Source organism: Spinacia oleracea, chromosome 4 (assembly GCF_020520425.1).
Source record: "Spinacia oleracea cultivar Varoflay chromosome 4, BTI_SOV_V1, whole genome shotgun sequence".
Lineage (NCBI taxonomy): Eukaryota > Viridiplantae > Streptophyta > Magnoliopsida > Caryophyllales > Amaranthaceae > Spinacia > Spinacia oleracea.
The window spans coordinates 182,911,486-182,939,379 of record NC_079490.1 but is presented as its reverse complement, the minus strand read 5'-3'; the positions used below and the strand labels follow the sequence as shown (position 1 = coordinate 182,939,379).

Below are 27,894 nucleotides of genomic sequence, written 5' to 3'. Positions count from 1 at the left end.
TGACATCACAGTTTTTCATACTAATTTTCTCGCAATTAAATCTACTGAAATAATTACGTACCGACTCGGTTCGCCCTTGGACCAGGCGATAAAGATCACTAGTCTGCTTCTCCAGTTGACGGTTGCTAGCGAACTGTTGATAAAAAGCATTGATTAGGTCAACAAATTCTGATATGGAACCTATTGGGATGTTGATGAGCCACTCTAGCGCTGGTCCGGTGAAGGTTGTTCCAAACGACTCGCACATGACAAACTTGACCACATCCCACATAATGTCGCACCATCCTCTGCTTGTAGACGTTGACATGCTGATAGGGGTTTGCCGTTCCATCGTAGAAGTTGGTCCAGGTTGGGATAGTCAGCTTGTGTGGAACGGTAACCTTGGCGATCCCATCAGAAAAGGGGATGCAGAGTATCCCTTGGGTGGCTCTGTTTCGACCGGCGTTGGTGCCCCTGGTAGCTTGGACATCAGTTTCAGCACCAACGAACTCTACTTATCGAGTACGCTCAGACGGTGGGCCATCGGGTAGTTGTCTTCCTCTGAGAAGTTGTTCTTGGGTGAGGGTGGTGTAACACCCTAGCTAATAATTCCTTGCCTTTATAAAAACATTTTCCAACTTAAAATAAAGGAATTAGTAAAGTATTACCTCCACCGTGATAACGGTTAAGGCTATTACCAGAATTATGCGGTGGAAATAACTAACTTTCAAAATATTAAAATAGTAGTTAATGGCCTCCATACAAATTGGAACCCTAACGGCCCAAAACCAAAACTTTTAAGTAACTAAAATCCATTAACTAGCAGTTGAAATAGTTTATGTAATCTAGACTAATAAAATAATAGAGTTTAACGATGCAGGAGAAAAACAACTCTCATTCAACCTCCCCATGATAGATAACTTCTCCAGCAAGTTATCTCTACAAACCTGTTATTTAAAATCTACTCTACAACAACGCAAATGCAACGGTGGATCATCATAGAGTCATTAAGGCAAAGACCATGACCAAAAGACATGAAGCACGAAGTCAGCGAAAGCTGAGTAGGAACAAGCTAGAATGAAATCCTCGTCTAACATGCTTCACTCACAATAATTATGTTAGGTTATGATACATATGACAATTCATAAATCATGCGGAAACAACCATTAAGCCAGGAATACATATTATTTACACATAATCATTTAGCATAGTTTAGATGCATACTCTTTGTTGCGTGCCTTCCCTAGCTGCGCCCGAACCGAACAAGAACAAGTCTTTAGGACTCCAAGTGTCGTCCCTCCGTAGATAGTCCACAGCACGTCCGGATCCGCCTTAAGATTGACCAACTAGAATCTCCCCTAAGGTACTATAAATTTTCGGCACTTTTGAGCAAGATGTGTGACTGAATTTTTCTCTCAAAAACTCACTTTGAATACTTGAATAACTCGTTATAAATTGTGAACCCAGGCCACAAATTTATAGGGGTATGGAAAGAGAATTGGAATCCTATTAGGATACGAATTAATTAAATTATAATTATAATAAAACTCTTATTTAATTAATTTATCAAATAGAATTAGGAATTTAATCATTAAACGAATTCTGCACGTTTTAGGTTTCGTATGCGAACACAAACACTTACGCGAGCATGACCCGCAAGCGTGCAGGCCATGCCCGCGCACAGCCCACACGGCCGCACGGCCCACGCGAGCTACAAGCCCACGCGAGCTACAGCAATGCTCGCAGCCCACTGCTCGCAGCTGCGCGCGCTGCCACGGCCTGCTGGGCCTGGCCTTGCGCTAGGCCTGGCGTGGCCTTGGCTGTTCGTGTGGCGCGCTTGGCTTGCTGGGCGATGGCCTGGCTTCGTGCTGGGCCCTCGTCCGGCAGGCCTCGTCCGATGCTTATTCGTACGATACGCTTCCAATTAAATTCCCGATTCCGGAATTTATTTCCGATACGAACAATATTTAATATTTTCGATTCCGGAATTAATTTCCGTTTCGAACAAATATTTAATATTTCCGTTTCCGGAATTATTTTCCGATTCCGATAATATTTCCGATTCTGACAATATTTCCGTTTCCGGCAATATTTCCGATTCCGGCAATATTTCCATTTCCGATAATATTTCCCGATACGTACCATGTTTCCGTTTCCGGCAACATCTACGACTTGGATAATATTTATATTTCCGATACGATCCATATTTCCGTTTCCGGCAATATCATCGTTTCCGGAGTATTCATTTCTTGCCTGTGACGATCTCAGCTCCCACTGAAACCAAGATCCGTCGATTCCGAATATCCATAGTTGGAGTATTTAATGCCATTAAATACTTGATCCGTTTACGTACTATTTGTGTGACCCTACGGGTTCAGTCAAGAGTAAGCTGTGGATTAATATCATTAATTCCACTTGAACTGAAGCGGCCTCTAGCTAGGCATTCAGCTCACTTGATCTAACTGAATTATTAACTTGTTAATTAATACTGAACCGCATTTATTAGACTTAACATAGAATGCATACTTGGACCAAGGGCATTATTTCTTTCAGTCTCCCACTTGTCCTTAGGGACAAGTGTGCATTTCCTAATTCCTTTGTCGCTCGATGCTTGCTCTTGAACATAAGGTAAGAGTTGTCATCCTTATTATGTCCTGTGGTGTTCCTCGGTTTCAGAGTTCAACTGATCAAATAAACAGATAATCATAGCCTATGATTCATCCGAGCACGGCCATGCATTTCACAGTTTCTAGCTCTCCGAGTGGCCTTGTACAACTTTTAAGCATCTCATCCCGATTTATGGGAGGACAATCCCAATCTTGTGATCTTGAGATTAGACTTCGTTTGATAGGTGATTACCTGAGCGTTGCCTTTATAGCCTCCTTTTACGGTGCGACGGTTGGTCAACGTCAAAGCAACCAGTTCTCAAACAAGTAATCTCAAATCACTCAGGTATTGAGGATTTAGTGTCTAATAATTTTAATGAAATTTATTTATGACAGATTTTCATCTCTTACAGTAAAGTTTCATAGGTCTTGTCCGATACTAGTCTTCCCAAAGTAAGTATCTATGCAAATGATTATGACATTGCCATGTCCACATAGTTCAAGAAACAGAACTACTAGTCATCTTGCATTCTAATCGTCTAACGTTTTCTATGCGTCCAATTTTATAGAAAACTCCGACTAGGGACCATTTTCAACCTTTGACATTCAAGTTCACTTGATAGACATTTCTTAGTCACAGGACTGGTCCTGACAGTCTATCTTGAATATATCGTCAAATTGAAGGGACTCATCATTTAATAAACCACAAATTAAATGGAAAAATGAATTCTTTTCATTTATTGTGAATGATTAACCAATAATGTTTTACAAAGATTTAAACTCTAAAACTTTAAAACATTAAACAGAGACATCAAAACCATTCTCCAATATGCTTGATTCCCATAGCTGCAGTGTGCGAGTTGTGCTTCGCCTGCGGCAGAGGTTTAGTTAATGGATCTGATATGTTGTCATCAGTACCAATTTTGCTTATCTCGACTTCTTTTCTTTCAACGAACTCTCGTAGAAGGTGAAATCTACGAAGTACATGCTTGACTCTCTGGTGGTGTCTAGGCTCCTTTTGCCTGTGCAATAGCTCCGTTATTATCACAATACAGGGCTATTGGTCCTTTAATGGAGGGGACTACACCGAGTTCACCTATGAACTTCCTTAGCCATATAGCTTCCTTTGCTGCTTCATGTGCAGCAATGTACTCCGCTTCAGTTGTAGAATCCGCAATGGTGCTTTGCTTAGCACTTTTCCAGCTTACTGCTCCTCCGTTGAGGCAGAAGACAAACCCAGACTGTGATCTGAAATCATCTTTGTCGGTTTGGAAACTTGCGTCCGTATAGCCTTTAACAATTAATTCATCATCTCCACCATAGACCAGGAAGTCATCTTTGTGCCTTTTCAGGTACTTCAGAATGTTCTTGGCAGCAGTCCAATGCGCCTCTCCTGGGTCTGACTGGTATCTGCTCGTAGCACTGAGTGCGTACGCAACATCCGGGCGTGTACATATCATAGCATACATTATTGAAGCAATCAATGATGCATATGGAATCCCATTCATTCGTCTACGCTCATCAAGTGTATTTGGGCACTGAGTCTTGCTTAGAGTCATTCCATGAGACATGGGTAGGTAGCCTCGCTTGGAGTCCGCCATCTTGAACCTATCAAGCACCTTATTGATATAAGTGCTTTGACTAAGTCCAATCATCTTTTTAGATCTATCTCTGTAAATCTTGATGCCCAATATGTACTGTGCTTCTCCTAGATCTTTCATCGAAAAACATTTCCCAAGCCAAATCTTGACAGAGTTCAACATAGGAATGTCATTTCCGATAAGTAATATGTCGTCGACATATAATACTAGGAAAGCAATTTTGCTCCCACTGACCTTCTTGTATACACAAGATTCGTCCGCGTTTTTTATGAAACCAAAGTCACTGACTGCTTCATCAAAACGTATATTCCAGCTCCTGGATGCCTGCTTCAATCCGTAGATTGACTTCTTTAGCTTGCATACCTTTTTAGCATTCTTTGGATCCTCAAAACCTTCAGGCTGTGTCATAAACACAGTTTCTGTTAAAACGCCGTTTAAGAAAGCAGTTTTGACATCCATCTGCCATATTTCGTAATCGTAATATGTAGCGATTGCTAACATTATCCGAATAGACTTTAGCATTGCAACTGGTGAAAAGGTTTCATCGTAATCCACACCGTGGACTTGCCTGTAACCTTTTGCAACCAATCTAGCTTTGAAAACTTCAAGTTTCCCATCCTTGTCCTTTTTCAGTTTGAAAACCCATTTGCTTCCAATGGCTTGGTAGCCATCTGGCAAATCGACCAAATCCCATACTTGGTTTTCAGACATGGAGTCTAATTCAGATTGCAATGGCTTCTTGCCATTGCTTGGAGCTAGGGCTCGTCATAGCTTGTTTGTAAGTCGCAGGTTCATCACTTTCAAGTAATAGAACGTCATAGCTCTCGTTCGTCAAAATACCTAAGTACCTTTCCGGTTGAGATCTATATCTTTGCGATCTACGCGGGGTAACATTTCTAGATTGACCATGATTCTCACCAGATTCTTCTAAAGATCTCTGAGTTTCATCCTGAATGTCATCTTGAGCATTCTCTAGAGTTTGTTGTTCGACTCGAATTTCTTCGAGGTCTACTTTTCTCCCACTTGTCATTTTGGAAATGTGATCTTTCTCCAAAAAGACAACATCTCGAGCAACAAATACCTTGTTCTCAGATGTATTGTAGAAGTAATACCCCTTTGTTTCCTTTGGATAGCCCACAAGGATACATTTGTCAGATTCTGGATGAAGTTTGTCTGAAATTAATCGTTTGACGTATACTTCACATCCCCAAATCTTAAGAAAAGACACATTTGGAGGCTTTCCAAACCATAATTCGTATGGAGTCTTTTCGACAGCTTTAGACGGAGCTCTATTTATAGTGAGTGCAGCTGTATTTAGTGCATGTCCCCAAAATTCTAATGGAAGTTCGGCCTGACCCATCATTGACCTGACCATGTCTAGCAAGGTTCTGTTCCTCCGTTCCGACACACCGTTCCATTGTGGTGTTCCAGGAGGAGTCAATTCTGATAGAATTCCACATTCTTTCAGATGGTCATCAAATTCATAGCTCAGATATTCACCGCCTCTATCAGACCACAGTGCCTTAATCTTCTTGCCTAATTGATTCTCTACTTCACTCTGAAATTCCTTGAATTTGTCAAAGGATTCAGACTTATGCTTCATTAGGTAGACATAACCATATCTACTGAAGTCATCAGTGAAAGTGATAAAGTAGCTGAAACCACCTCTAGCATTTGTACTCATTGGTCCACATACATCTGTATGGATTAAACCCAATAGTTCATTTGCTCTTTCTCCAACTTTAGAGAAAGGTTGCTTTGTCATTTTGCCAAGTAAACATGATTCGCATTTACCATAATCCTCTAAGTTAAATGGTTCTAGAATTCCTTCCTTTTGAAGTCTTTCTAAGCATTTCAAGTTTATATGGCCTAATCGACAATGCCACAGATAGGTGAGATCTGAATCATCCTTTTTGGCCTTTTTGGTATTTATGTTATATACTTGTTTGTCGTGATCTAATAAATAAAGTCCATTGACTAATCTAGCAGATCCATAAAACATCTCTTTAAAATAAAACGAACAACTATTGTCTTTTATTAAAAAGGAAAATCCCTTAGCATCTAAGCAAGAAACTGAAATGATGTTTTTAGTAAGACTTGGAACATGGAAACATTCTTCCAGTTCCAAAACTAGCCCGGAGGGCAACGACAAAAAGTAAGTTCCTACAGCTAATGCAGCAATCCGTGCTCCATTTCCCACTCGTAGGTCGACTTCACCCTTGCTTATCTTTCTACTTCTTCTTAGTCCCTGTGGATTGGAACATAAGTGTGAGCCACAACCTGTATCTAATACCCAAGAAGTTGAATTAGCAAGTATACAGTCTATAACGAAAATACCTGAAGATGGAACGACTGTTCCGTTCTTCTGATCTTCCTTTAGCTTCAAGCAATCTCTCTTCCAATGCCCCTTCTTCTTGCAGTAGAAGCATTCGGATTCAGAAGTGGGTTGACTGACCTTCCTCTTTACAGATTTGGCGCCAGTTTGCTTAGTTGGGCTGGCCTTGTTGCCACCTTTCTTAGCATTCCTCTTCTTTCCAGATTTCTTGAACTTGCCCCCACGCACCATAAGCACATCCTGCTTATCACTTTTGAGCGTCTTTTCAGCGGTCTTCAGCATACCGTGAAGCTCAGTGAGCGTTTTGTCCAGACTATTCATACTGTAGTTCAGTTTGAACTGATCATACCCGCTATGAAGAGAATGGAGGATGGTGTCTATAGCCATTTCCTGAGAAAATTGCTGATCCAGCCGACTCATATTCTCAATGAGTCCAATCATTTTGAGAACATGTGGACTTACGGGCTCGCCTTTCTTAAGCTTGGTCTCAAGAATTTGCCTATGAGTCTCGAATCTTTCGACTCGAGCCAGATCTTGGAACATGTTCTTCAACTCACTGATGATTGTGAAAGCATCTGAGTTGATGAACGTTTTCTGCAGATCCGCACTCATGGTGCCGAGCATTAGACATTTCACATCCTTGTTGGCATCAATCCAACGATTGAGGGCTGCCTGAGTGACCCCGTCGCCTGTGGCTTCGGGCATCGCCTCATCTAGGACATACTCATTTTCTTCCTGCATAAGAACTATTTGCAAGTTCCTTTGCCAGTCAAGGAAGTTTTTCCCGTTCAACTTCTCCTTTTCGAGAATTGATCGAATGTTGAATGAATTGTTGTTTGCCATATTAAAAACTACAATTGAAAAGAATAAACAAATAAATAACCATTCACAGTTTCTCTTAATAAACTTAAATTCTAGCATACATGCATAATTCAATGTTTATTAAGCATTTTATTCAAGTTATGTGTTCCGGCAGGTGTGAATAAAATGATTCCAAGATCCTAAAATCATTGAAGAACTAAGCACAGTTTGTCGACTTAATCCTAAAACATCTTAGGTAAGCAAAAGCCTTTTGCTAATAGTCTAGAAACTATTCTTGGTTGATAGGTACGTCTAAGAACTTATTAGGTAAACCTATCGATTTTGCCACGACATAAAAGGACTCCTTACTTATATCGTTGAGTTTCACCAAAACTAAGATGTACTCACAATTATTTGTGTACCTTGCCCCTTTAGGACCAATAAGTAACACCTCGCTGAGCGAAAACTATTACTAGATTGATGTAAAGGATATCCAAGCAAGTGTATATTTTGGCATGGCACCTTTTAACTCAATTTTTTTTTAAGTTTGGAACTTAAGGCTCTTACTATGTTGGTTAGATTTTAAGTGAACTAAAATCCTTAATCATGCAACATAATCAAGCCACAATCTCATGCATAATTAAGACATATTTAAAGCAATAAATAACTTAAAGCATGCATAAGATAAATGTGATCTAGTATGGCCCGACTTCATCTTGAAGCTTTAACTTCAAAGTCCGTCTTGAAAATCTCCGTGGGAGGCACCATTTTCTTCAAATAGGATAAGCTATAATTAAAACTAATTACAACTATTTGATGGTACGCAGACCATATTTGAATTGAAAAACAACTTTGGTACTTTAGACCAATTACATTCAAATTAATGGTACGCAGACCATATTTTCTATCCTATTTGGGCCATACTAGTCACTTCATAACCTGCAAAACAGTACATATACAATATATATACCATTCACCCATTCATTATCATGAATGGCCCACATAGCTGGTTAGTAAAACACATTATGCATCACGTAAACATTTGCAGCAATTAATCAAGGGCACCAATAATCTACCAATTATTCAGTCCTTATTAATTCTAATCAAGTTGTTTTAACCTTAAGGATTCGTAGACCTAATCAAGAGTTTATGACTAAAAAGCGCTCCCACTTAAACCAATAAATTCATATGCTTTACTAATTTTAAACATAAAAATGTATTTCAAGTCTAACCGGAAACATACAAATTTAATTAAAATTTAAAGCCCATATAAATTTATAATTGAATCCAAAAATTTTAATTTGATTTCAGTCGTATTTAAATTAATTCATGATTTTAATTTTAGTAAAATAATTAGAATAAATAAAATTTATTATAATTACAATATTCAAAATTAAAATCCAAGAAAATAATTTAAATTATTAATTTTAAAATTAATTAAAATTACGTAAACTGAAAATTTCAAATTAAACATTCAAAACGATCTAATCGTAATGCAAACACCCTACGCATCGCACGCCCATGGGCCACACGCACACAGCCATCGCTGGCCATGTGCGCGCAGCCCATGCGCTCGTCGCATAGCTGCTGCATCTACCCATCGCAAGCCATCGCACAAGTTGGTGCTCGCTGCGCGCGCGCCAGCGCTCGATGCACGCGAGCCATCGCTCGCTGTGCGCGCTTGCTGCGCGCGCTCCAGCGCTCGATGCACGCGAGCCATCGCTCGCTGTGCGCGAGCCATCGCTCGCTGTGCGCGAGCCATCGCTCGCTGTGCGCGAGCCATCGCTCGCTGTGCGCGAGCAATTGCTCGCTGCGCGCGATCGACGCTGGGCGCAGCGCTCGTGGCACGCGAGCTTGCGCTCGCTGCGCGCGAGGCTGCGCGCGCTTGCGCGAGGCAGTGCGCGTTGTGGCGCAGCTCGCTTGCTGCCCACACGCGACTGTCGTGCCTTGCCTTCGCCCATGCCCATTCGTCCATAGCTCGTGGCCCACGACACAAGGCAGGGCTGCTGCCTTGTGCTCGTGCACCATGCCCTTGCTCATTGCATTCGTGCCGCACGGGCGACGAGCTCCCTTGCTCGTCGTCTCATGCCCGTACTATACAACACCCCTTAAGGGTAACACGAAGCGTCCATTGCTTTGTGCGTGCAAGTTATATGAACGAATCGCATAAAATTTAAAATTTATATTTAAAATTAATGACAAATTAATAAATTAATATTAATTTCATAATTTTAGGGCGAATAATCGAAAATTTATTATTCAATTGATTTCCGATTATCATGGATTCAAGCCTAGGTCATAAAAATTTAAAATTTATCATAAATTTACAATTTTTATGGTGGTTTTTAATCATAGGTTTCTAATTAAATTATAATTAATTATGAAAATCAAATTAATTCTAAATTATTCTAATTTTCAACTAATTAATCATAATTACAAATTAGATTGCATAATTAACAAGGCTAGGCATTCAAACTTGTTAAACATATACAGTAGGTCAATCAAAAATTCAAGATTTATTAACAAGAATCGCAAATATTTAATTTAACATCTTAAATTTACGAAATTTTGCATTCGAAAAACTAAAACCTTCGAAAAGTCATAGTTAGGCTTCGAATTTGAGAATTCTGGGTTCGGCAGAAAAATACTATTTTGTCAAAATTTTAGAATGCCTTTTACATGCGGAATTGACACAAAAATCACTCGATTTGGATGAGTAACGAAGAAACTGCCGAAAAACTGCGTACGTATAATTAAATAAACGCAATTTGCAATTAATTAACAATTACGAAAATTAATCACCCCTTTTAATTCTTGCAAATTTGTAATATTTAACCATGTTCATGCAATTTAGATTATGAAAATAATAAGAGGCTCGTGATACCACTGTTAGGTTATGATACATATGACAATTCATAAATCATGCGGAAACAACCATTAAGCCAGGAATACATATTATTTACACATAATCATTTAGCATAGTTTAGATGCATACTCTTTGTTGCGTGCCTTCCCTAGCTGCGCCCGAACCGAACAAGAACAAGTCTTTAGGACTCCAAGTGTCGTCCCTCCGTAGATAGTCCACAGCACGTCCGGATCCGCCTTAAGATTGACCAACTAGAATCGCCCCTAAGGTACTATAAATTTTCGGCACTTTTGAGCAAGATGTGTGACTGAATTTTTCTCTCAAAAACTCACTTTGAATACTTGAATAACTCGTTATAAATTGTGAACCCAGGCCACATATTTATAGGGGTATGGAAAGAGAATTGGAATCCTATTAGGATACGAATTAATTAAATTAGAATTATAATAAAACTCTTATTTAATTAATTTATCAAATAGAATTAGGAATTTAATCATTAAACGAATTCTGCACGTTTTAGGTTTCGTATGCGAACACAAACACTTACGCGAGCATGACCCGCAAGCGTGCAGGCCATGCCCGCGCACAGCCCACACGACCGCACGGCCCACGCGAGCTACAGCAATGCTCGCAGCCCACTGCTCGCAGCTGCGCGCGCTGCGCGCGCTGCCACGGCCTGCTGGGCCTGGCCTTGCGCTGGGCCTGGCGTGGCCTTGGCTGTTCGTGTGGCGCGCTTGGCTTGCTGGGCGATGGCCTGGCTTCGTGCTGGGCCCTCGTCCGGCAGGCCTCGTCCGATGCTTATTCGTACGATACGCTTCCGATTAAATTCCCGATTCCGGAATTTATTTCCGATACGAACAATATTTAATATTTTCGATTCCGGAATTAATTTCCGTTTCGAACAAATATTTAATATTTCCGTTTCCGGAATTATTTTCCGATTCCGATAATATTTCCGATTCTGACAATATTTCCGTTTCCGGCAATATTTCCGATTCCGGCAATATTTCCATTTCCGATAATATTTCCCGATACGTACCATGTTTCTGTTTCCGGCAACATCTACGACTTGGATAATATTTATATTTCCGATACGATCCATATTTCCGTTTCCGGCAATATCATCGTTTCCGGAGTATTCATTTCTTGCCTGTGACGATCTCTGCTCCCACTGAAACCAAGATCCGTCGATTCCGAATATCCATAGTTGGAGTATTTAATGCCATTAAATACTTGATCCGTTTACGTACTATTTGTGTGACCCTACGGGTTCAGTCAAGAGTAAGCTGTGGATTAATATCATTAATTCCACTTGAACTGAAGCGGCCTCTAGCTAGGCATTCAGCTCACTTGATCTCACTGAATTATTAACTTGTTAATTAATACTGAACCGCATTTATTAGACTTAACATAGAATGCATACTTGGACCAAGGGCATTATTTCCTTCAAATTAATCCACATGTAAAAGCCATGTAAATAAACAATTAAAGCCATATATATAAACAATTAAACATGCACGACTCTTGACTCATAGATTAATTAAGAATAAGCTTCGAACGGGCCCAAAAGAAATATCCATAAAAGGAAGGGTGTTGGGAGCCCACCAAACACCAAAATATAAAACTAAAATAACTTGTCGGACCATACCGATAGAATTCCAGCGCATAAAGATCATAAATAATCACAACATGCTTGTGATCAAACAACACTCCTTTTTCATAACTTGTCGGACCATACCGATACTCGAGGTATATATGTTCTGGTTGCACTTTACGTTTATTAGTATTTTTTAACCAAGTGAACTCAAGACAAAACACAAGGCATATAACAATAAGCAACCAAACAACACTCCTTTTTCATCCATTAGGACTTGTGATCAAACATACAAAACTCAAGTGATATTACTCCCATGGTTCCTTCTCAATATACTATTGAGATAACACGACATGCTCATTAACATGCGGGTGATGCACTAGGCATGAAAAATCCTTAGTTCAATTCACATAGACTTCCCAAACATACCCTACAAACGGGATAGAATAAGTGGTTCAACGAGGCACAAATACTTGGCTCAAAATATACTAGACATTACGTACAATAGCATAAAAATAACCCCTTGCATGTGAAACACCCATACATGCATATAAAACTTAAACAACATGCTTTACATTAAATTCAACGATCATAAATAATCACAACATGCTTGTTCAATAAAACATAGTTCCACACTAATCCAATCGTGCTTGCTCACCACATCAAACATGAATCTATAATAATATAATATGTTCGTAAACAACATCAAACATGAATTCATAATAATCCAAGTCACATGAATCACAATAATATAATATCACATGAATCCTCATGAAAACGGTGGTCACCCTACACATGTACGTACCTTGAATACCTAATTAAGTACGGGGGCCACTTTGTGAATCAAGGCTTTAGATTAGAAATCTCCTCCATCATTAAAATAATGAAATTTAATTATTATTCATGTTCATTAAATTTCCAGCAACTTTATTAACTTTTATAACACTTAAATTAATTAAAAATCTTTCGTTTATTAATAAAATAATAGTCTCAATTGAACGGTTAAAACCCTAGCATGAAACTAATTTATTTTTATGCATACAACAAAATCGACGTTTTAAGTCTTTATAATATTTTGAAAAATATACTCCGTAATTGATTATCATAATTAAAATAGTCATCTAATTATGCTAATCAATTAGTCATTAGGCTTATTTTAAAACCCTAACCCTAATTCACCATTAAAATCATTTAAAACATAAAAAATCAACACTTTATTTATTAATGCAAATCTGAAAATTACAATACTCCAATTCAAAACATCCTTCAATAATCCAAACATATAAATCCTCAAAATTTGGTGTTCATAACCGACACTACTACTAAAACACCTTTGCGTGTCGCCTCTAAATTGCCTTTAGTGTCGCCTATGGGGCGACTTTGAAGCTAGGGACTCTAAAAGTATTTGGTGTTTTAGAGTCACCCTTTGAGGCGACACGAATACTATTATACAAGTCGCCTATTAGGAAAAGGCGACACTAAAGATATGTTTTTCAAAAAAATTAATTAATTAATTAATCATTCTGAGTTGCCTAATATACTACGAGGCGACACAAAAAGTAATTTTGAATCATTTTAAAAGAATTAATTAACCTTTAGTGTCGCCTCTAATATCTAGAGGCGACTCGGAAAATATTTTTCGAAATTATTTTTATAATTTTTTTAGTTAAACGAGTCGCCTCTAAAGTTTATAGGCGACACAAAAACATATTTAATAAAAATAATTTTGCAAAGCATTTTAAACATGTATAATATGATTCCAATTAAATATTTTAGATTCTAATTTAAATCATGACACCTAAGCATGACATGTCATCATTGTGACACGATTTAAAGGTCGCATGTTGCAACCTTTATTGTTTTCGCTTTTTTTTTTTACATTGTTTAACAATTGAAAAGGGAGAATTTATATAGCAATGTCACGTGTTCTTTTTTACATTTTTAACAACTTTTTTTACACCAAGTATAGATATGACATGTTATGTTTTACGAAATATATGTACACCTTGGAACCTACTAGCACAACATCCCTCCTATGTCATCGATTTTTTTGGTCCGATTAAGAAACAATTATGATCATGAAAAATTATAAACGTGGGCCGTAAAATCAAACTGATCGTACATACATATCGTATTTTTTCTACTAAACCACGTATGTCACAAATGATGCATTATCTTTACGAACTTGCCACCATAAAATTCTTGGAAACACTGAAAGGGCATTCAATCGATTGGTTGGCTTATTACTTTGATAAGCAAATGGTTTAATAATAATAAATAAATACGGAGTAACAAATTTAGCAAATTGATAGGAGTGTCAAGTGTGTGATCTCCGTAGTCAACTCTGCCACTAGTTGGGTTTTTTAGGACACAAATATTAACTCTCATAATTAAATTATTCTTTGAACAAAGGGCCTTAATTGTCCTTTTTTCTTTTAATATAAAACTTGTACGGACTACTTAAAGTAGCTCCTCAATAATTAACTAAACTCTTTAATAAATAGTTAAATTCTGATCTCATTAATAAATTTAGCCGTCCACACAAATAAGTCACTAGTACTCCTCGGATGTACCAAAAGAATTTACAATAGCAATAACAACTCGTATCGTATTAGACTACTTGAGTAATTAACCTGACACTTATTTAGCTGTCAAATCATGCTAAGTAGCTTGTTAGTTGGATTGAAGGTGTAGGTAAATGACATGACATGTAATCTGACAATTTACTAACTATGAAATCGTCTTTTATAAGAATCGGTATAACAAAAACCAAAAAAATAATAATTAATAAAAAATAAAAGTCTAAGTTTCAAAACTATCTACATTACAAAATGTCTTGTTAAAAGTCTTCCAAGTGGTAAAATTGAATACAACAGGAGAACAAATAGCCTTCAAAAGATAATGCTTACGTTTCCATCTTTTAACCTCATATCTCACATTAACCCTGACCCTAACCTCCAACTCCAAATGTCCGGCCATCGTCTGATTCCTAATCTCCTCCGCCGCACTCGGTTCAGTGACAACCACCTCGCGAGCCGTCGAATGAGTGGTGAAGAACGTACCATTACCGTGTTGCTCGGTGTACGGGCTCTCGGACTCGTACGTCAAGCTATATCCATTCAAAAGGTACACCGAAACCACGACTTGATTATACGTTATGTCGTATTTAGGATCATTGTTACGTGAATGGACGATGAAGATGAAGGTGGCGTTGAGGCGATTCGTGGCGGTGAAGTTATAGCCTTTGATCGCACCTTGCTCGACGGCGAAGGAAGGGAACACCATGTGATCGGAATACCACGCGATGAAAACCGCTCCTCCGCCTAGGAGGATTAAGTTAACTATGATGATCATCACACACGCTTTATTAACCATTATTATTTTGTGATCATTTAATTTGTGGGACGTAATTTGTTGAGTTGAAACTATTATTATTGATCCATGGAATTGTATAGTACATGTTAATATTAACATAAAAATGAAATATAGTTAATAATAAAGTAAAATGTCAACGCAACTCAAACGAAGGAACGGGCGGTCGACTGACAATACTACGTGCCTTCAAAAACTATATCAATTTATATTTTCTGTTTTTATTTATTTTTAATTTAATAGAGTAACTTTTACTGTTTCTATATATAGAATTCTTTTTTTAATGGGAACTATTAGTCTTAGGAATTAGCAATTGGAGTTTCAGATCCAATCGGTTGGTTGAGTTGATTATCATTTTACAAAAGACGGTTCATAATTACTAGCGGATCATATTAATGAGATTTTGGCTTAATGGCCTGCAAAGACCGAGGGTGTGTGTAACACCCCGACCTCTAAATCACTTATTAAAGCATAATTAGCAGCGGAAATAACTTAATTCGGTCGGGACATTACTGCCGTAACTCCCTCTTGGGAATTACCAGGCAACCATCAATCATAAGCTATTAAACTCCAAAACTAACATAATAATCCTTTTTAATTCTTCATTAAAAATACACAACTTAATCAAAAAAATTTACTTAAACTTGTTACAACTTAACATTAACTTATGTGAACTTGCAATAGTGAAATCCTCGCCACTACTCGTTTCCGTGGTCCCCAGCAGTACCTAAAACGGAAAATAAAACGGTGAGCCGAAGACTCCGTAACGAGTTACCCTAGCATCGTAACATCATTTCAATTCATTTTATTTAATAAACAGGGAGAATAGAATATAGTAAAACATTTACTAAATCATCATTTCAGAAGTATCATCATTTCAGAAATATAATTTTAAGAATATCATTTCAGGAACATCATTTCTTTAACCTTTTTCCTTTTAACAGTATTATTCTGGTCATCAGGATTTTACAGGAAACATGGTAGGACGTCTCCTACGAACAGGGGAAGCCAGTGCTTCATAACAGGGGGAGCCAGTGCTCCATAACAGGGGAAGCCAGTGCTTCTTATCAGGGGGAACCTTGGTTCCATTTCAGGGGAAGCCAGTGCTTCTTATCAGGGGGAACCTTGGTTCCATTTCAGGGGAAGCCAGTGCTTCTTATCAGGGGGAGCCTGGGCTCCATATCAGGGGAACTTGACCAGTTCTTAAACTTTCATTTATCATGTTTACATTTCTTTTAGTTGGACATTAGTCAGGAAAATCTCAATCATTCAAGGTGGTTCAATAAACCATTAAATCTCGTTATTTCATAAAATCATTTCTTTCAGGAATAATAATTCATTAAATCAATACTTTGCATAAAGCTGCATTATCATAAAACAATTCAATCAAATCATACTTCTAATCCCGCAAATCATAAAACATCATTATAAAACATCAATCATTCATAACATCATTCATAAATACATTTCGAAGGGATTGCGGGTACTAGCAATAACCGTTACCTCAACCGTAGTTTTTATACTCCCTATCTGATGGATCGTCCTTCCTGAGCTCCAAGTCCGATTTCTTTCAGAATATTAAATTATTGAATTAGTACTATGACGGTAAATAATCTAAATCAATATTTTATAAATAATAAATTTTATAAGTAATGAATTTATAGTTAACGAATTTTAATAAAAATTAAAATTCCGAAATTTATTGAAAATATTATTATTAAACGAAATTTTAATCGAAATATATATATTTATATTTCTTAAAACCAGTTTTCATGAAAATATTATCTAAACTCCATTTTTATAAATAAAACTAGTAACTTATTTTAAGAAAATCAATAATTAAACCTGAAAATAATAAACAATTTATTAGTAAATAATAATAATTATATCATAAATTTTTTTTATTAAAACATGGAGATTAATAAGTTACAAAATCTGAAATAGCAAACTAGTTTCTTACCAAAAGCCCAAATTAGAGTGGCCCAATTAAAACATGGGTTTGGTTAAAGCAATAAAACAAAGTCTGTATTTGGTTTTTGGTTTGTGGAGGTCGACCAAAAGAGAGAGAGGAGGGTGAGAAACAGGGGAAGCACGAAACAGGGGAAAGCAGGGCACGAGGGAGGAGGAAAGAACGGCGGCGACTGGGTGGTCCGCGATCGGCGGCGTGATGGACGGAAGGGGACAGAAAGGGGGCGACGCTGATGGTGGTGTATGCGGCGGCAGGAAGGAAGAAGGGGGGGCGTGTCTGGGTGGCGCGGCGCCAGGAAGGAGGAAAGGGGTGGAGCGTCGCCAGCGCAGCAGCACCACCGTGCTGGCTGGGCGCGAAGGCAAGGGGGTCGAGTGAGGAGGGAGGCAGGGAGTTGGGCGCAAGGAGTTGGGCGCAAGGGCGAGGGAGACAGGGGAGGTGCGTGGTGGTGGTGGGTTGTTTGCGACGGCCGGGAAACAAGGAGGTGGTGGTGCGGTGGTTACAGGCGACAAAAGGGGTGGTTTGCAGGCGGCATTATGCCGGAAAAAGGGGTGAAGAGGGTGGCTCCAATGGCTGAGATTTGCAGTTTATTCAAAGTGAAAATTAAATGGTAATAAACTCTACTGTTTTGATCTTGAAATTCAATGGTGAATAAGATGTTGGTGGCTGATTGCTTGAATCAGAGAAGAGAGAAAAGGGAGGTGAAATTGGTCTCTTGTGTTGAAATTGTTTTCTGAAATTGTTGAATTTGTAAAGGATAAAGTGGAAGAAACAAACTTGGTTTTTGCTTTGAATGGAGACTGAAATGAGGGAAGAAGGAAGGAAGGAAATTTCCTCCTTCTTACTTTGTACGTGGGGAGCAAGGAAGAGAAGAAAATTAGATATTTGCTCTTTAGGGCATTCTAGTAATTTCACTTAGTTAGAAAAAATTCTGAAATTTCTTTGCTATATTTAGGAATTGATATAAATAGGAATGTTTAATTAAAATCAGATTTTCAAATAATTTTTTTATAAAATATCGATATAAAATAAATTTAATTTTCGAAAAAAATAAGAACGTTCCGAAATTATTAAAAATTCGAAATAAACAAGATTTAAAAAGGTAGTTTAAGCTCGTAAAAATTAAATTATAAACTCTGGAAAATAAATAAATCGTGTAACGATATTAAAACTTAATCGCAATAAAACTTCGTTAATTAAAATAAAGTTTGAAATTAGGATTTAAAACGGTTTTAAGCTACATAAAAATAATTTAGCATAATTAATCAAGTTTTAAAATTCGGGGTATTACAGTGTGTATAACAAGTCACGTGCTCGAATTCTACATGTGTCATAAAGCCCTTACGGCTCATTCACACAAAAAAAAATTGTTGGACAATGATAAGACATGTTCAATGGACCGGGTTAGGGCCGGGTCAAGCCTGGCCAAACTGGGCTTAGCATTTATTTTAAATGGTCTGGGCCAGGCCGAAATTAAACGGTCTAGGCTTAGCATTGCTAATGATCATGGACTACGGTTTGGAGTAGGGGTAACAATCAAATACTAAAAAAAACGATGTACAAGTATATGAATTACTTCTCTTGTTTCACAATAAATTTTTCATATTGACTTTCTACATTATTTATATATTAAATTTGATCATCAAAATCTTTAATTACATATTAATAAAATTTAGATATATTAAAAGTATATATTAAGATTAAACCCAGTTAGTAATAAGTATGAACAAAGTTACTAAAAGAATAATGTGGAAAGTAAATATGATGCATCTATTAAGAATTGGAGGAAGTATGATTTGTATTTAGAACATTTAAATGTAAAGTATGTAAAAGTATTCAAAACACTCAGTTTATGGCTAAATAAATATGGTTGTGGGCCGGACCGGCCCGAAGCCCGACCCGACCCGGCACGAAAAAAGCACGGCCCGGCACGGGCACGAAGTCGTAGGCCGGGCCTGGGCCTTAATTTTTTGGAAAAAGCACGACAAGGTACGGCACGACTCGACCCGGCACGACAAAACATGTTAAATTTAGTCAAATTAGCCTTAGGCACGACGGGCCGGCCCGACCCGACACGAAAGCACGTGAGCTTGGCCCGGGCCTGGGCCTTGTTTTTAACTTTTCGGCACGGCACGGCACGAAACAACGCGGGCCTGGTGTGGGCCCGACCCGGTTAGGCCACGGCCGGTGGGCTTGGCCCGAAGCCCGACCCGACCCGGCCCACATCCATCTTTTTGGCTAATAGCTAGCCCCTTCGGCCTTCGCCTTACAAAGTGATCATCTTTCTTTTTTTTTCCATGTGGGGCATGTGTCAAGGGTCATTGTGAAGTGCAATCTATCCATAATGCTATATAAACACCAAAACAAGTACAAATTAAATGTATTTTCGATCAAACAAACTATATGATTATTTTGTAGCGTAGCTCAACAACCAATCTTTTTAGATAATAATTACTGAGAATATTGTAAATGTAGCAACTCGCAAAAATTTGTTTATTATAACGGTAGTGGCCCTATGGCTTGCTATACCATATTCTAAGTTAAAAGTAGTTGATATACATCACTAGCTTAGCTTAGTCAATACAATAACTAACACGGAGTAGAAAATATAATAATAACGCAATTATTCACAAATATAATAATTAATTTTCTCTAACTAAGCTTATCCATTCAACTTATGTCCTTACACTAAAATTTCAAAGAAATTGCCTCAGCTCTTAGATAATAATCAATTTACACAACAATTTCCTCAAAACTTCCAAATTGAAAACACAAATCTTATAAATCAAAGAGAAAAACCCTTTTCTTTCATTAAATTACATAGTAATAATAAAAATGTCGTGCAAAAGTGTCATGTTATGCACCTTTGTAAGCTTGGTCTTCTTGTTCATCGTGATCGGCATACCTATACTGATCTATAATGCAGTGGTGAAACCCAAGGACCCAACGTTCACCCTCGACCATGCTTCGGTCACCGGCTTCAACATGACATCAGACGGTCATTTAACCTCCTTCTTCGACGTGGTCATTCGGGCTAATAACCCGAACCACAAGCTCAAGCTAAAGTATACTAGAGTTCGAGTTTCGATATTCAAAAACAAGCAGAAACTTGCAGAGGATGTTTTGGTGAAATTCACACAGAGAAAAAGGAATGTGACAATGGTAAGGTCCGAGGCCGTGGCTCTTAACTTGAGACTCAAGGAATCCCCTAGGTTTGATTTTCAATTCGAGAGTGGGGTTGGATACCTTGATTTTGATGTTTTTATGACGGCGATGTTGAATGGGAATAACCTAGAGGTTAATTGTAGGCACGCCATTGTTAATATTACTGCTTCTCCGCTTGTTGCTGCGTCGTCTCCATTAGCTAATCATTTTCGCAGTTTAAGATGCAGCGTACTTATATACAACAATGACGTTTGAATAGTTTTTACTTTTTTATATCTATTCTTTTTGACGTGGTGGATAATATTTTTTTAATTTCTTATTTTGTACATATTGATTCTTTGGAGTATTTTCTTTGTTAAGTGACGTATACGTACGTGTTAGGTTGCATATCAAAATTTACAAAACAATTTTTTTTTTTGGGAATAACTTAATGTCCTGTTTAAGAGTATGGATTTCATTTCAAATTCTGAATTTATCCCAATTACCTTTTTAGAAACTCGTAAAATTTGGAATTGAATTTGGCCCAAATCTAAGTCATTAAAAAAATGTGCTCACTATGATAAATTTGAAATTCAACCTCATATGCCGTCATTTCAATTCCTTATGCTCTATCTCTCATCGATCCCCCCCTTCTCTCTTCACCAGACACAATTTTCACTCCCCTCTCCCAAACACACTCGACCTCTCTTTCCACTGCCTCAACCACCAATTCTCCATGGCTATCACCTTGACCACCGTTTATCAACTCATTCCAACCGCCGTTTCGAGATCTATCGTCTTCGATCGCATTCATCGCTATTAGTCTATTACATATCTTTTACCTTCCTCCTGGACTTTCTCCCTCCTAAATACCAATTTCTTAATTCTCTCTTAAACTCAATCTCTCTACTTCGCCACCATCCCTCCATGGCTCCATCGCCTCGCCTCCTCCACCAACAGAAAGTCATCGTTTCATATTCACTGTCGCTATCGTTGAAGCCAATTTTGAAGATCGTAATAATTGATGCAGAAAATTTTCAATTAATAAAATTTATAGATTTGAGAAAATTGGAAGAAAAATCAGATTGAAGGTTCAACAGTGGAAGCCAAGCTGGAGGAATGAGAAGCAATCATTTGTTGTTTGATTTTTGGTTTGGGGGATTTTCATGAGTTGCAATTGATGGATTTTTTTCTTCTACTATCCATTAATTAAATTACATAATTAAAATTCCTGTTAACCTCCAAACATATAGGTAGAATTTGAAATACTGGAATTGAAATTCTCATATTTTTCAAACAGATAATATGAATTTGAAAATTGGAATTTGAATTGAAACATTTGAAATCAAATGGTAGTATCCACACACTACCTAAATTTTTTGTTTATTACTTTCTCTGCTAACTTCTAATTGTAACAATTTGACTTGAGTATTAGAGACATTTTGTACATGGTAATTTAATTGGCACGATAATTTTTGGTAATTTATAGGCAATAATTTAACTTTTGCACTATTTAATTACAAAATATAGTCATATGGGGGTGGTCTACATAGGTCCGCCCTTGCTTACTAGCTTGTTATACTACATATTCTAAGATAAAAGTAGTTGTTCTCACTACTTGCAAGAAAGCATAGTCACTACAATGACTTGTTCTATTTATTGCAAAAATTACTAATGTTATACTTAATCAAAGAGAAAATCCCTTAATTTTCTTCACTAGCTCATTAAACAAAATTATTCTTAGTAATGTGTTGCAAAAGGGACATGTTATGGATGTTGGCAACCTTGGCCATCTTGTGCATCATATCCTAATCGGCGTACCTCTACTCATCTACAATGCAATTGTGAAACCCAAGGACCCAAAGTTCACCCTCGAGCACGCCTCAGTCACCGGCTTCAACATCACATCGGACGGTCATTTCACCGGCCACCTCCTTCAACGTGACCATTAGGGCTAACAACCCTAACCACAAGCTCAAGCTCAAATTAAATATTCTGGCATTCGAGTATCAATCTTAAAAAACAATCAGAAATTAGCTGAGGCTGATTTGGATAACTTTACTCAGAGTAAAGGAACGTGACTGTTCCGGTATGATTTGGGAACGGTTGGAGATGTCTTGCTGGTTGAGTGCTACTGTTATCCTGTTGATATCCTGCGCAGATAACAAAGATGAACTAGCCTCGAGGGTGATTCGAGGATCCCCCCTCCGATGCTAAAGTCAGATATGATGAGTGATAAGTATTTTGGTTTTAGTGGAAATGATTGTGTTTGCGTACCTTTTGTCATAAATGAAGCCCATATATATAGGCGCGGGTCGGGCGTACGGACAAATGGGTCCTACCCGATTGATAGCGACCCGTTGACCTCTTGGTTTGGTCACGTGCCTCCCCCCTACCGGCTTGTAAGAGATGCTGGTAGGGAATAATAACTGCCGTTAAGGATTAATAATAACTGGTCACGTGCCTCCTTAACAGTTTGGCGATGCTACCAGCCAGCTGGTAGCATACCCGTACAGTGACCATGCTAAGGTCAGAGGCTGTAGTACGTGGCTCTTAACGTGAGACTCAAGGAATCATCTAGGTTTGATTTTCAATCCGAGAGCGATGTTGGATACCTTGATGTCCATGTTTTTATGAATACAACATTAAACTCCAATACTTTGGAGGTTAATTGTAAGCATGCCATTGTTTATATTACTGCACATACTAATAATAATGGACACAGTTTTCGCCGTGTCGGTTGCAGTGTTCGTGTTTTCAATGATGATTATTGGCGAGGGCCCAAGCTTTGAAATTCATCCTCTTACTTCTCGATTATGTCATTTTACATGTATATTCTAGCTTGCACAACTCATAATAATTAAAAACAACACTTTTGGACTCGGCCTGACTAGTTCCGGTGCGCAATTTAGAAGGTGGACCATGGTGCACATAGAATATGGTGCACTTTAAGAATACTAGTATATAATTGAAAGAACATATGGTTACGAGAAAAGAACATGAGTGTTTTTTTTGTTTAGGTTTTTAATAAATAGTAAAATAATATATTATTTTTGTAACAAAAAACTGAAATATTATATCGCATGTTCTTTTACCGTTAGTGTCATGTTCTTTTGCTTATGCACATATGTTCTTTTGGTGCACCATGCTCTATGTGCTCCACGGTCCATAGTCCACGGATTGGGTCCCGGTGGAATATCCCTTAGCATATATGACGTGTACGTAGTTTTTGTTTTTATATGCAATTTTTTGACGTGGTGAAGTGTTTGCTACGTAATGATTCTTTCGATTTATGTATGTTGTTTCCTTTGTTTTTCTGTTAATCATTGACCACCATATATACCAAGCATATATATATATATATATATATATATATGCACACCAAAATTTACAGCAAATCGGCCTTTTACTCTTTTAGGATATGGATTACTCTCTCAACTCCATTTCAGCTTAGTAGTTACTTTGAATTTATTTTTTTAAAACAAACAAGATAGATTAAATTTAAAATATCATTTTTTATAATCTTTCATAATATTTAGTTGAATATATTATTATTCAAATGTGTGCATTAAAAATTACGCAGAAAGTGAAATTAATGGTCTAGGTCAGATCAGCCAAACAAATTAAAAATGAAATAGCACTACAAGCCCCTTGAATCGATCAAGCCCCTTTTACTCTTTTACGGTATCTGTTATTTTGGACACAAGTTATCTGTTTTGGGCCTATTTTCTGGGCTTTTCCGCATCTGTCTAGAGAGTACTATATAAACTCTTTATGTCATAACCTAGCTGTATTCTGTAATCTGTAATCCTCAAAGATCAATAAAAAATTCCTCCCATCTGCTTGTGGACGTAGCTAACACATTGTTAGTGAACCACGTTAAATCTCTGCGTTTTTTAATTACGTTATTTAATCTTTCTTTGCATCCGTTATAACAGTATCATTAACGACGGAAAATCCCGTCGCAAAAAGCCAATAATTGTTGATTAATGACGGGATTTCCTATCGCGAATCCGTCATAAAAGGGGGCCGTCGTTAACCCGTCATAAAAGACATTTTACGACGGTTGTTCCCGTCTTTGTTTGGTTTTTTGACCTGTCGTAATTAGGTTGTCATAAAAGATATAAATTCTTGTAGTGTAAATACGAAATAAATGTTCGAGAAAATAGTTTAACCGTTTTAGTTTGAAAACAACTTCTAATTAAGAATATAATCCACGTATAGAAAATACATACAAGATTACAAGTCGTATCCCTAAGACAGAAAAATAGACTTAATATCCATCCCTTCTAGAATTGACTCATGTATGAATGGTTAATGGTGTAGTAATGTAGCAAAGTCAAACACAAATCTTTCCACTCCTTCTATGCATGCGCAAATGTTGTACATCATCCATACGCTAACGGCTTTAACATACATTTTGGAACAAAATGCATGCACTGCCGACAATAATAAATAAAATGAATGTTGAAATTCCAATCATTTTCCTTAGACATTTCCTCGAACTTCCCTAAATAAAATTTTCAATCCTATATATAAAATCAACAAAGTCCCTTTTTTCTTCAAAAATTTGGTGCAATAATTGCCATCTTGATCAAAAGACAACTTGTTTAGTACGTATACATAACCCACTGCACGCGTACGTACCCCAGTAAACAATAATGTTTTGTAGGTGCACCATGGTAGCCTTAATCTTTATGTTCATAGTAGTAGGACTACCCGTAATAATCATTCACGCCGTGGCGAAACACAGGGGTGGCAGCCTAACCTTTACACTAGAACACGCCTCGGTCACCGGCTTCAACCTAACATCCGACGGTCATCTGACCTCCTTCTTCGACGTGTCGATCCAGGCCAATCACACAAACTTCAAGAAGAAGCTAAAGTACTCTGGTATTCGTGTGTCCATATTTAAAAATAAGCAGAATCTGGCGGAGAACTCCTTGGATAAGTTCACTCAGAGGAAATGGAATGTGACTATGTTAAGGTCTGAGTCTGTGGCTCTTAGCGTCAGACTTAAGCAATCCCCTGAGTTTGATCTTCGATTTGAGAGCGGCCTTGGTTATATTGATTTTGATGTTTTTATGACGGCGACGTTGAATGGAGATAATCTTGAGGTTAATTGTAAACATGCCATTGTTAATATTACTGCTGCTCCTTATGATGTTGCTGCTTCTCCTTCGACAGCTAATAGTCATGGCAAATTTCGTAGCGTCTTATGCAGTGCTTACATCTACAGCAATGATAACGGTCCTTAAATTTACAACTATTATTAGCAGATATTTTAGTATATATTACTGTGTACTGTATATTCATTATTGCCTTTATTCCCTCTAAAACTTATAATTATTGTAAAATTATTCATACGCACCAATTTTCAAGAGATGGTCTTAAATAGTATCAACAAAAATCTATTGTAATTGTATACACACAAAATAATCTAAGAATGTCATGGAAAAGTTCAATTTCTATTTCTATTTCTATTTGCATTTGTTGCTTGATATTCATGTTTACCATAATCGGCTTACCCATTTGTTATGGGTCGTTTTGTACGACGTGAGGTCGACGCGGGAACAAGTGATCGCTTATCAGTCTATACCGGTCCCTAGTCAAGGTTGGTTCCTATAATCAAGGAGGCATTATCTCCACCACTTAACCTAGTTAAACCACACATAGCGGTTGCTTGAAAGACAAGGTCAAATTAGTTGGAGAGTATCAAGGGAGGTGGAGGAGATCAAGGAACAATCACCAGCATGATTCTCTCAACAATGCCACACTATAATTCAGTATAAATACCACCATCAAGTGAGACAAAGGGGACAACTGATCCACAGTGGAACTCTTACTTTCTATCATCTATTTCCTCCATATAACTACTTTATATCTCCTGTGAGTCTACGACTTATTGCGGCTACCTTTTCCATAACCCACCAAATGAATCCAACTACTATTATTTATTCGCGGCCTCTCCCTCTTAACCTATTGATTCTCACAAGCCTACCTTCCTAACAATACCTATGCCCTACGCCATACACCATCATTAGAGGATTACCTTCTCCAATGACCATTATTATTGATCCGTCGTCCATTCAGTTCATCCACTCATATCTTCTACGCTATCTTATACTCATGTATTACTACTAGATATCTATTTACATATGCGCAAATATATAATGTACTTGTACTTAATATGGCTCTTTACGCCAGCAACTTAGTGGATTGGTGGACTCATGGCCACCCGCGGTTTTTATCCCTTTCGGGTTTTCCGCGTCACCATCTCTTGTCTCGTCCCTCTTTATTTTCGCCCTTTATTTCTTGTCATTTATTTACTTTATTTAATCTAGTCGTCTATGTCCCAACCAAAGGTCGTCCGTACGAAATTTGGCATAAACAGTTTGGCGCCGTCTGTGGGGAGATGGCTAGATTTATCTTCAAACACATATCCACAAATATCCTCCCAAACACAATATTCGACCCACTTGGGCTCACCAATAAAGTTACCGCCAGGCGAGGGATTGTTGTCATACTGTGTCGCCACCATGAGATGGAGCTGCGTCAGGGCACATGTTGTCGACATGTCAGGTGTCGTCGACGGGTCAGGTGTCGCCGACGGGTCAGGTGTCGTCGACGGTCAGGCGTCGTCGACGGGTCAAGTGTCGTCAGCAGGTCAGGTGTCGTCGCCAGGCTCGTTGGTCGATGGAATATGGTATGACGTCAGGGTACATGTCGTCGCCAGATCAGGTGTCGACATCAGCAGGTGTCATCGCTAGAAGTGACGCGTTGCAGTGGTCGAATTCAACCTAGATGATGCATATCGTGACAACAACGACACCAACGCTTGATGACATCGAAAATAGGTACTAATATTTATAATATTCAACTCTAATCGTTTGGCCTTGTTTTCGAATACGTGACAGGTTTTGGTCTAGACGTCACGGACCGTCATGCAGATGTCGCCACAAACAAGATACAATATGAGTTGTCTCATACCTTGACAAGATCTCGAGACGATTTGATCACTTGACGTCGCGAAAAGTATGGTGTAAAACTCAACCCCAGTGATTTTGATTTAAGCTAATATTGTTTCTAGTCTTTGTTGTCACTAAAACAGATGCGAACACGTGACGTCATCCACCAATGACATGACATCAACATAGTTTCGTCTAACGTCACCTCCATATCAGTCGACGACGTCTCCACAAACGAAGGCGACAAATGGAGATTCAACAACAAATTGTCGGCAATACTAGATTTTGTGGCTAACTTCAGTCCAAGTATCAAATAGGAGAATTTGTAGTTGTCCTGAAGTCACCACAGGGGAGCATATAGTATACTCTATCTCATTTAATTTTCATATAGTATACTTTACTTGATTTGCTTTTTATATAGTATACTTTGCTTGTTTTAATTTCCAAAAGCACTTTGAAATATATGCTATACGTTGTTATCCCACTTTTTGTACTAACGTCGTCACCACTTGTCGTTTGATCATGTCGTGTCGCCAAGTATTGTCTTGTCTACAGGTATATTGATGTGTCGCTTGGCTAGGTCATGAGTACATCAGGCGACCGACGTTAGAATGCAGGTGACAAGGTATTGTCTTGTCTACAGGTACTGACGTGTCACTTGG

General features: G+C 38.0%; 3 protein-coding genes across 3 annotated transcripts; 2 read left to right on the top strand and 1 right to left on the bottom strand.

The window, feature by feature from the left end:
• Positions 1 to 14,414: 14,414 nt before the first annotated feature.
• On the bottom strand, positions 14,415 to 17,924 carry LOC110783682 (uncharacterized protein At1g08160-like). Its single transcript, XM_056827206.1, has 3 exons — positions 17,115 to 17,924; positions 16,658 to 16,721; positions 14,415 to 15,881 (listed from the first exon to the last, which is right to left on the bottom strand). The coding sequence occupies exon 3, from the start codon at positions 15,254 to 15,256 to the stop codon at positions 14,585 to 14,587; it is 672 nt and encodes a 223-aa protein (XP_056683184.1). The 5' UTR covers positions 15,257 to 15,881; positions 16,658 to 16,721; positions 17,115 to 17,924; the 3' UTR covers positions 14,415 to 14,584.
• Positions 17,925 to 19,955: 2,031 nt separating this feature from the next.
• LOC110783662 (NDR1/HIN1-like protein 6) lies at positions 19,956 to 20,540 on the top strand. Its single transcript, XM_021988009.2, has one exon. It carries the CDS (start codon positions 19,956 to 19,958, stop codon positions 20,538 to 20,540), a length of 585 nt encoding a protein of 194 aa, XP_021843701.2.
• A 4,216-nt stretch (positions 20,541 to 24,756) lies between these two features.
• Positions 24,757 to 25,727, top strand: LOC130459702 (uncharacterized). The gene has a single exon (XM_056827205.1). It carries the CDS (start codon positions 24,926 to 24,928, stop codon positions 25,520 to 25,522), a length of 597 nt encoding a protein of 198 aa, XP_056683183.1. The 5' UTR covers positions 24,757 to 24,925; the 3' UTR covers positions 25,523 to 25,727.
• The last annotated feature ends 2,167 nt before the right edge of the window (positions 25,728 to 27,894 follow it).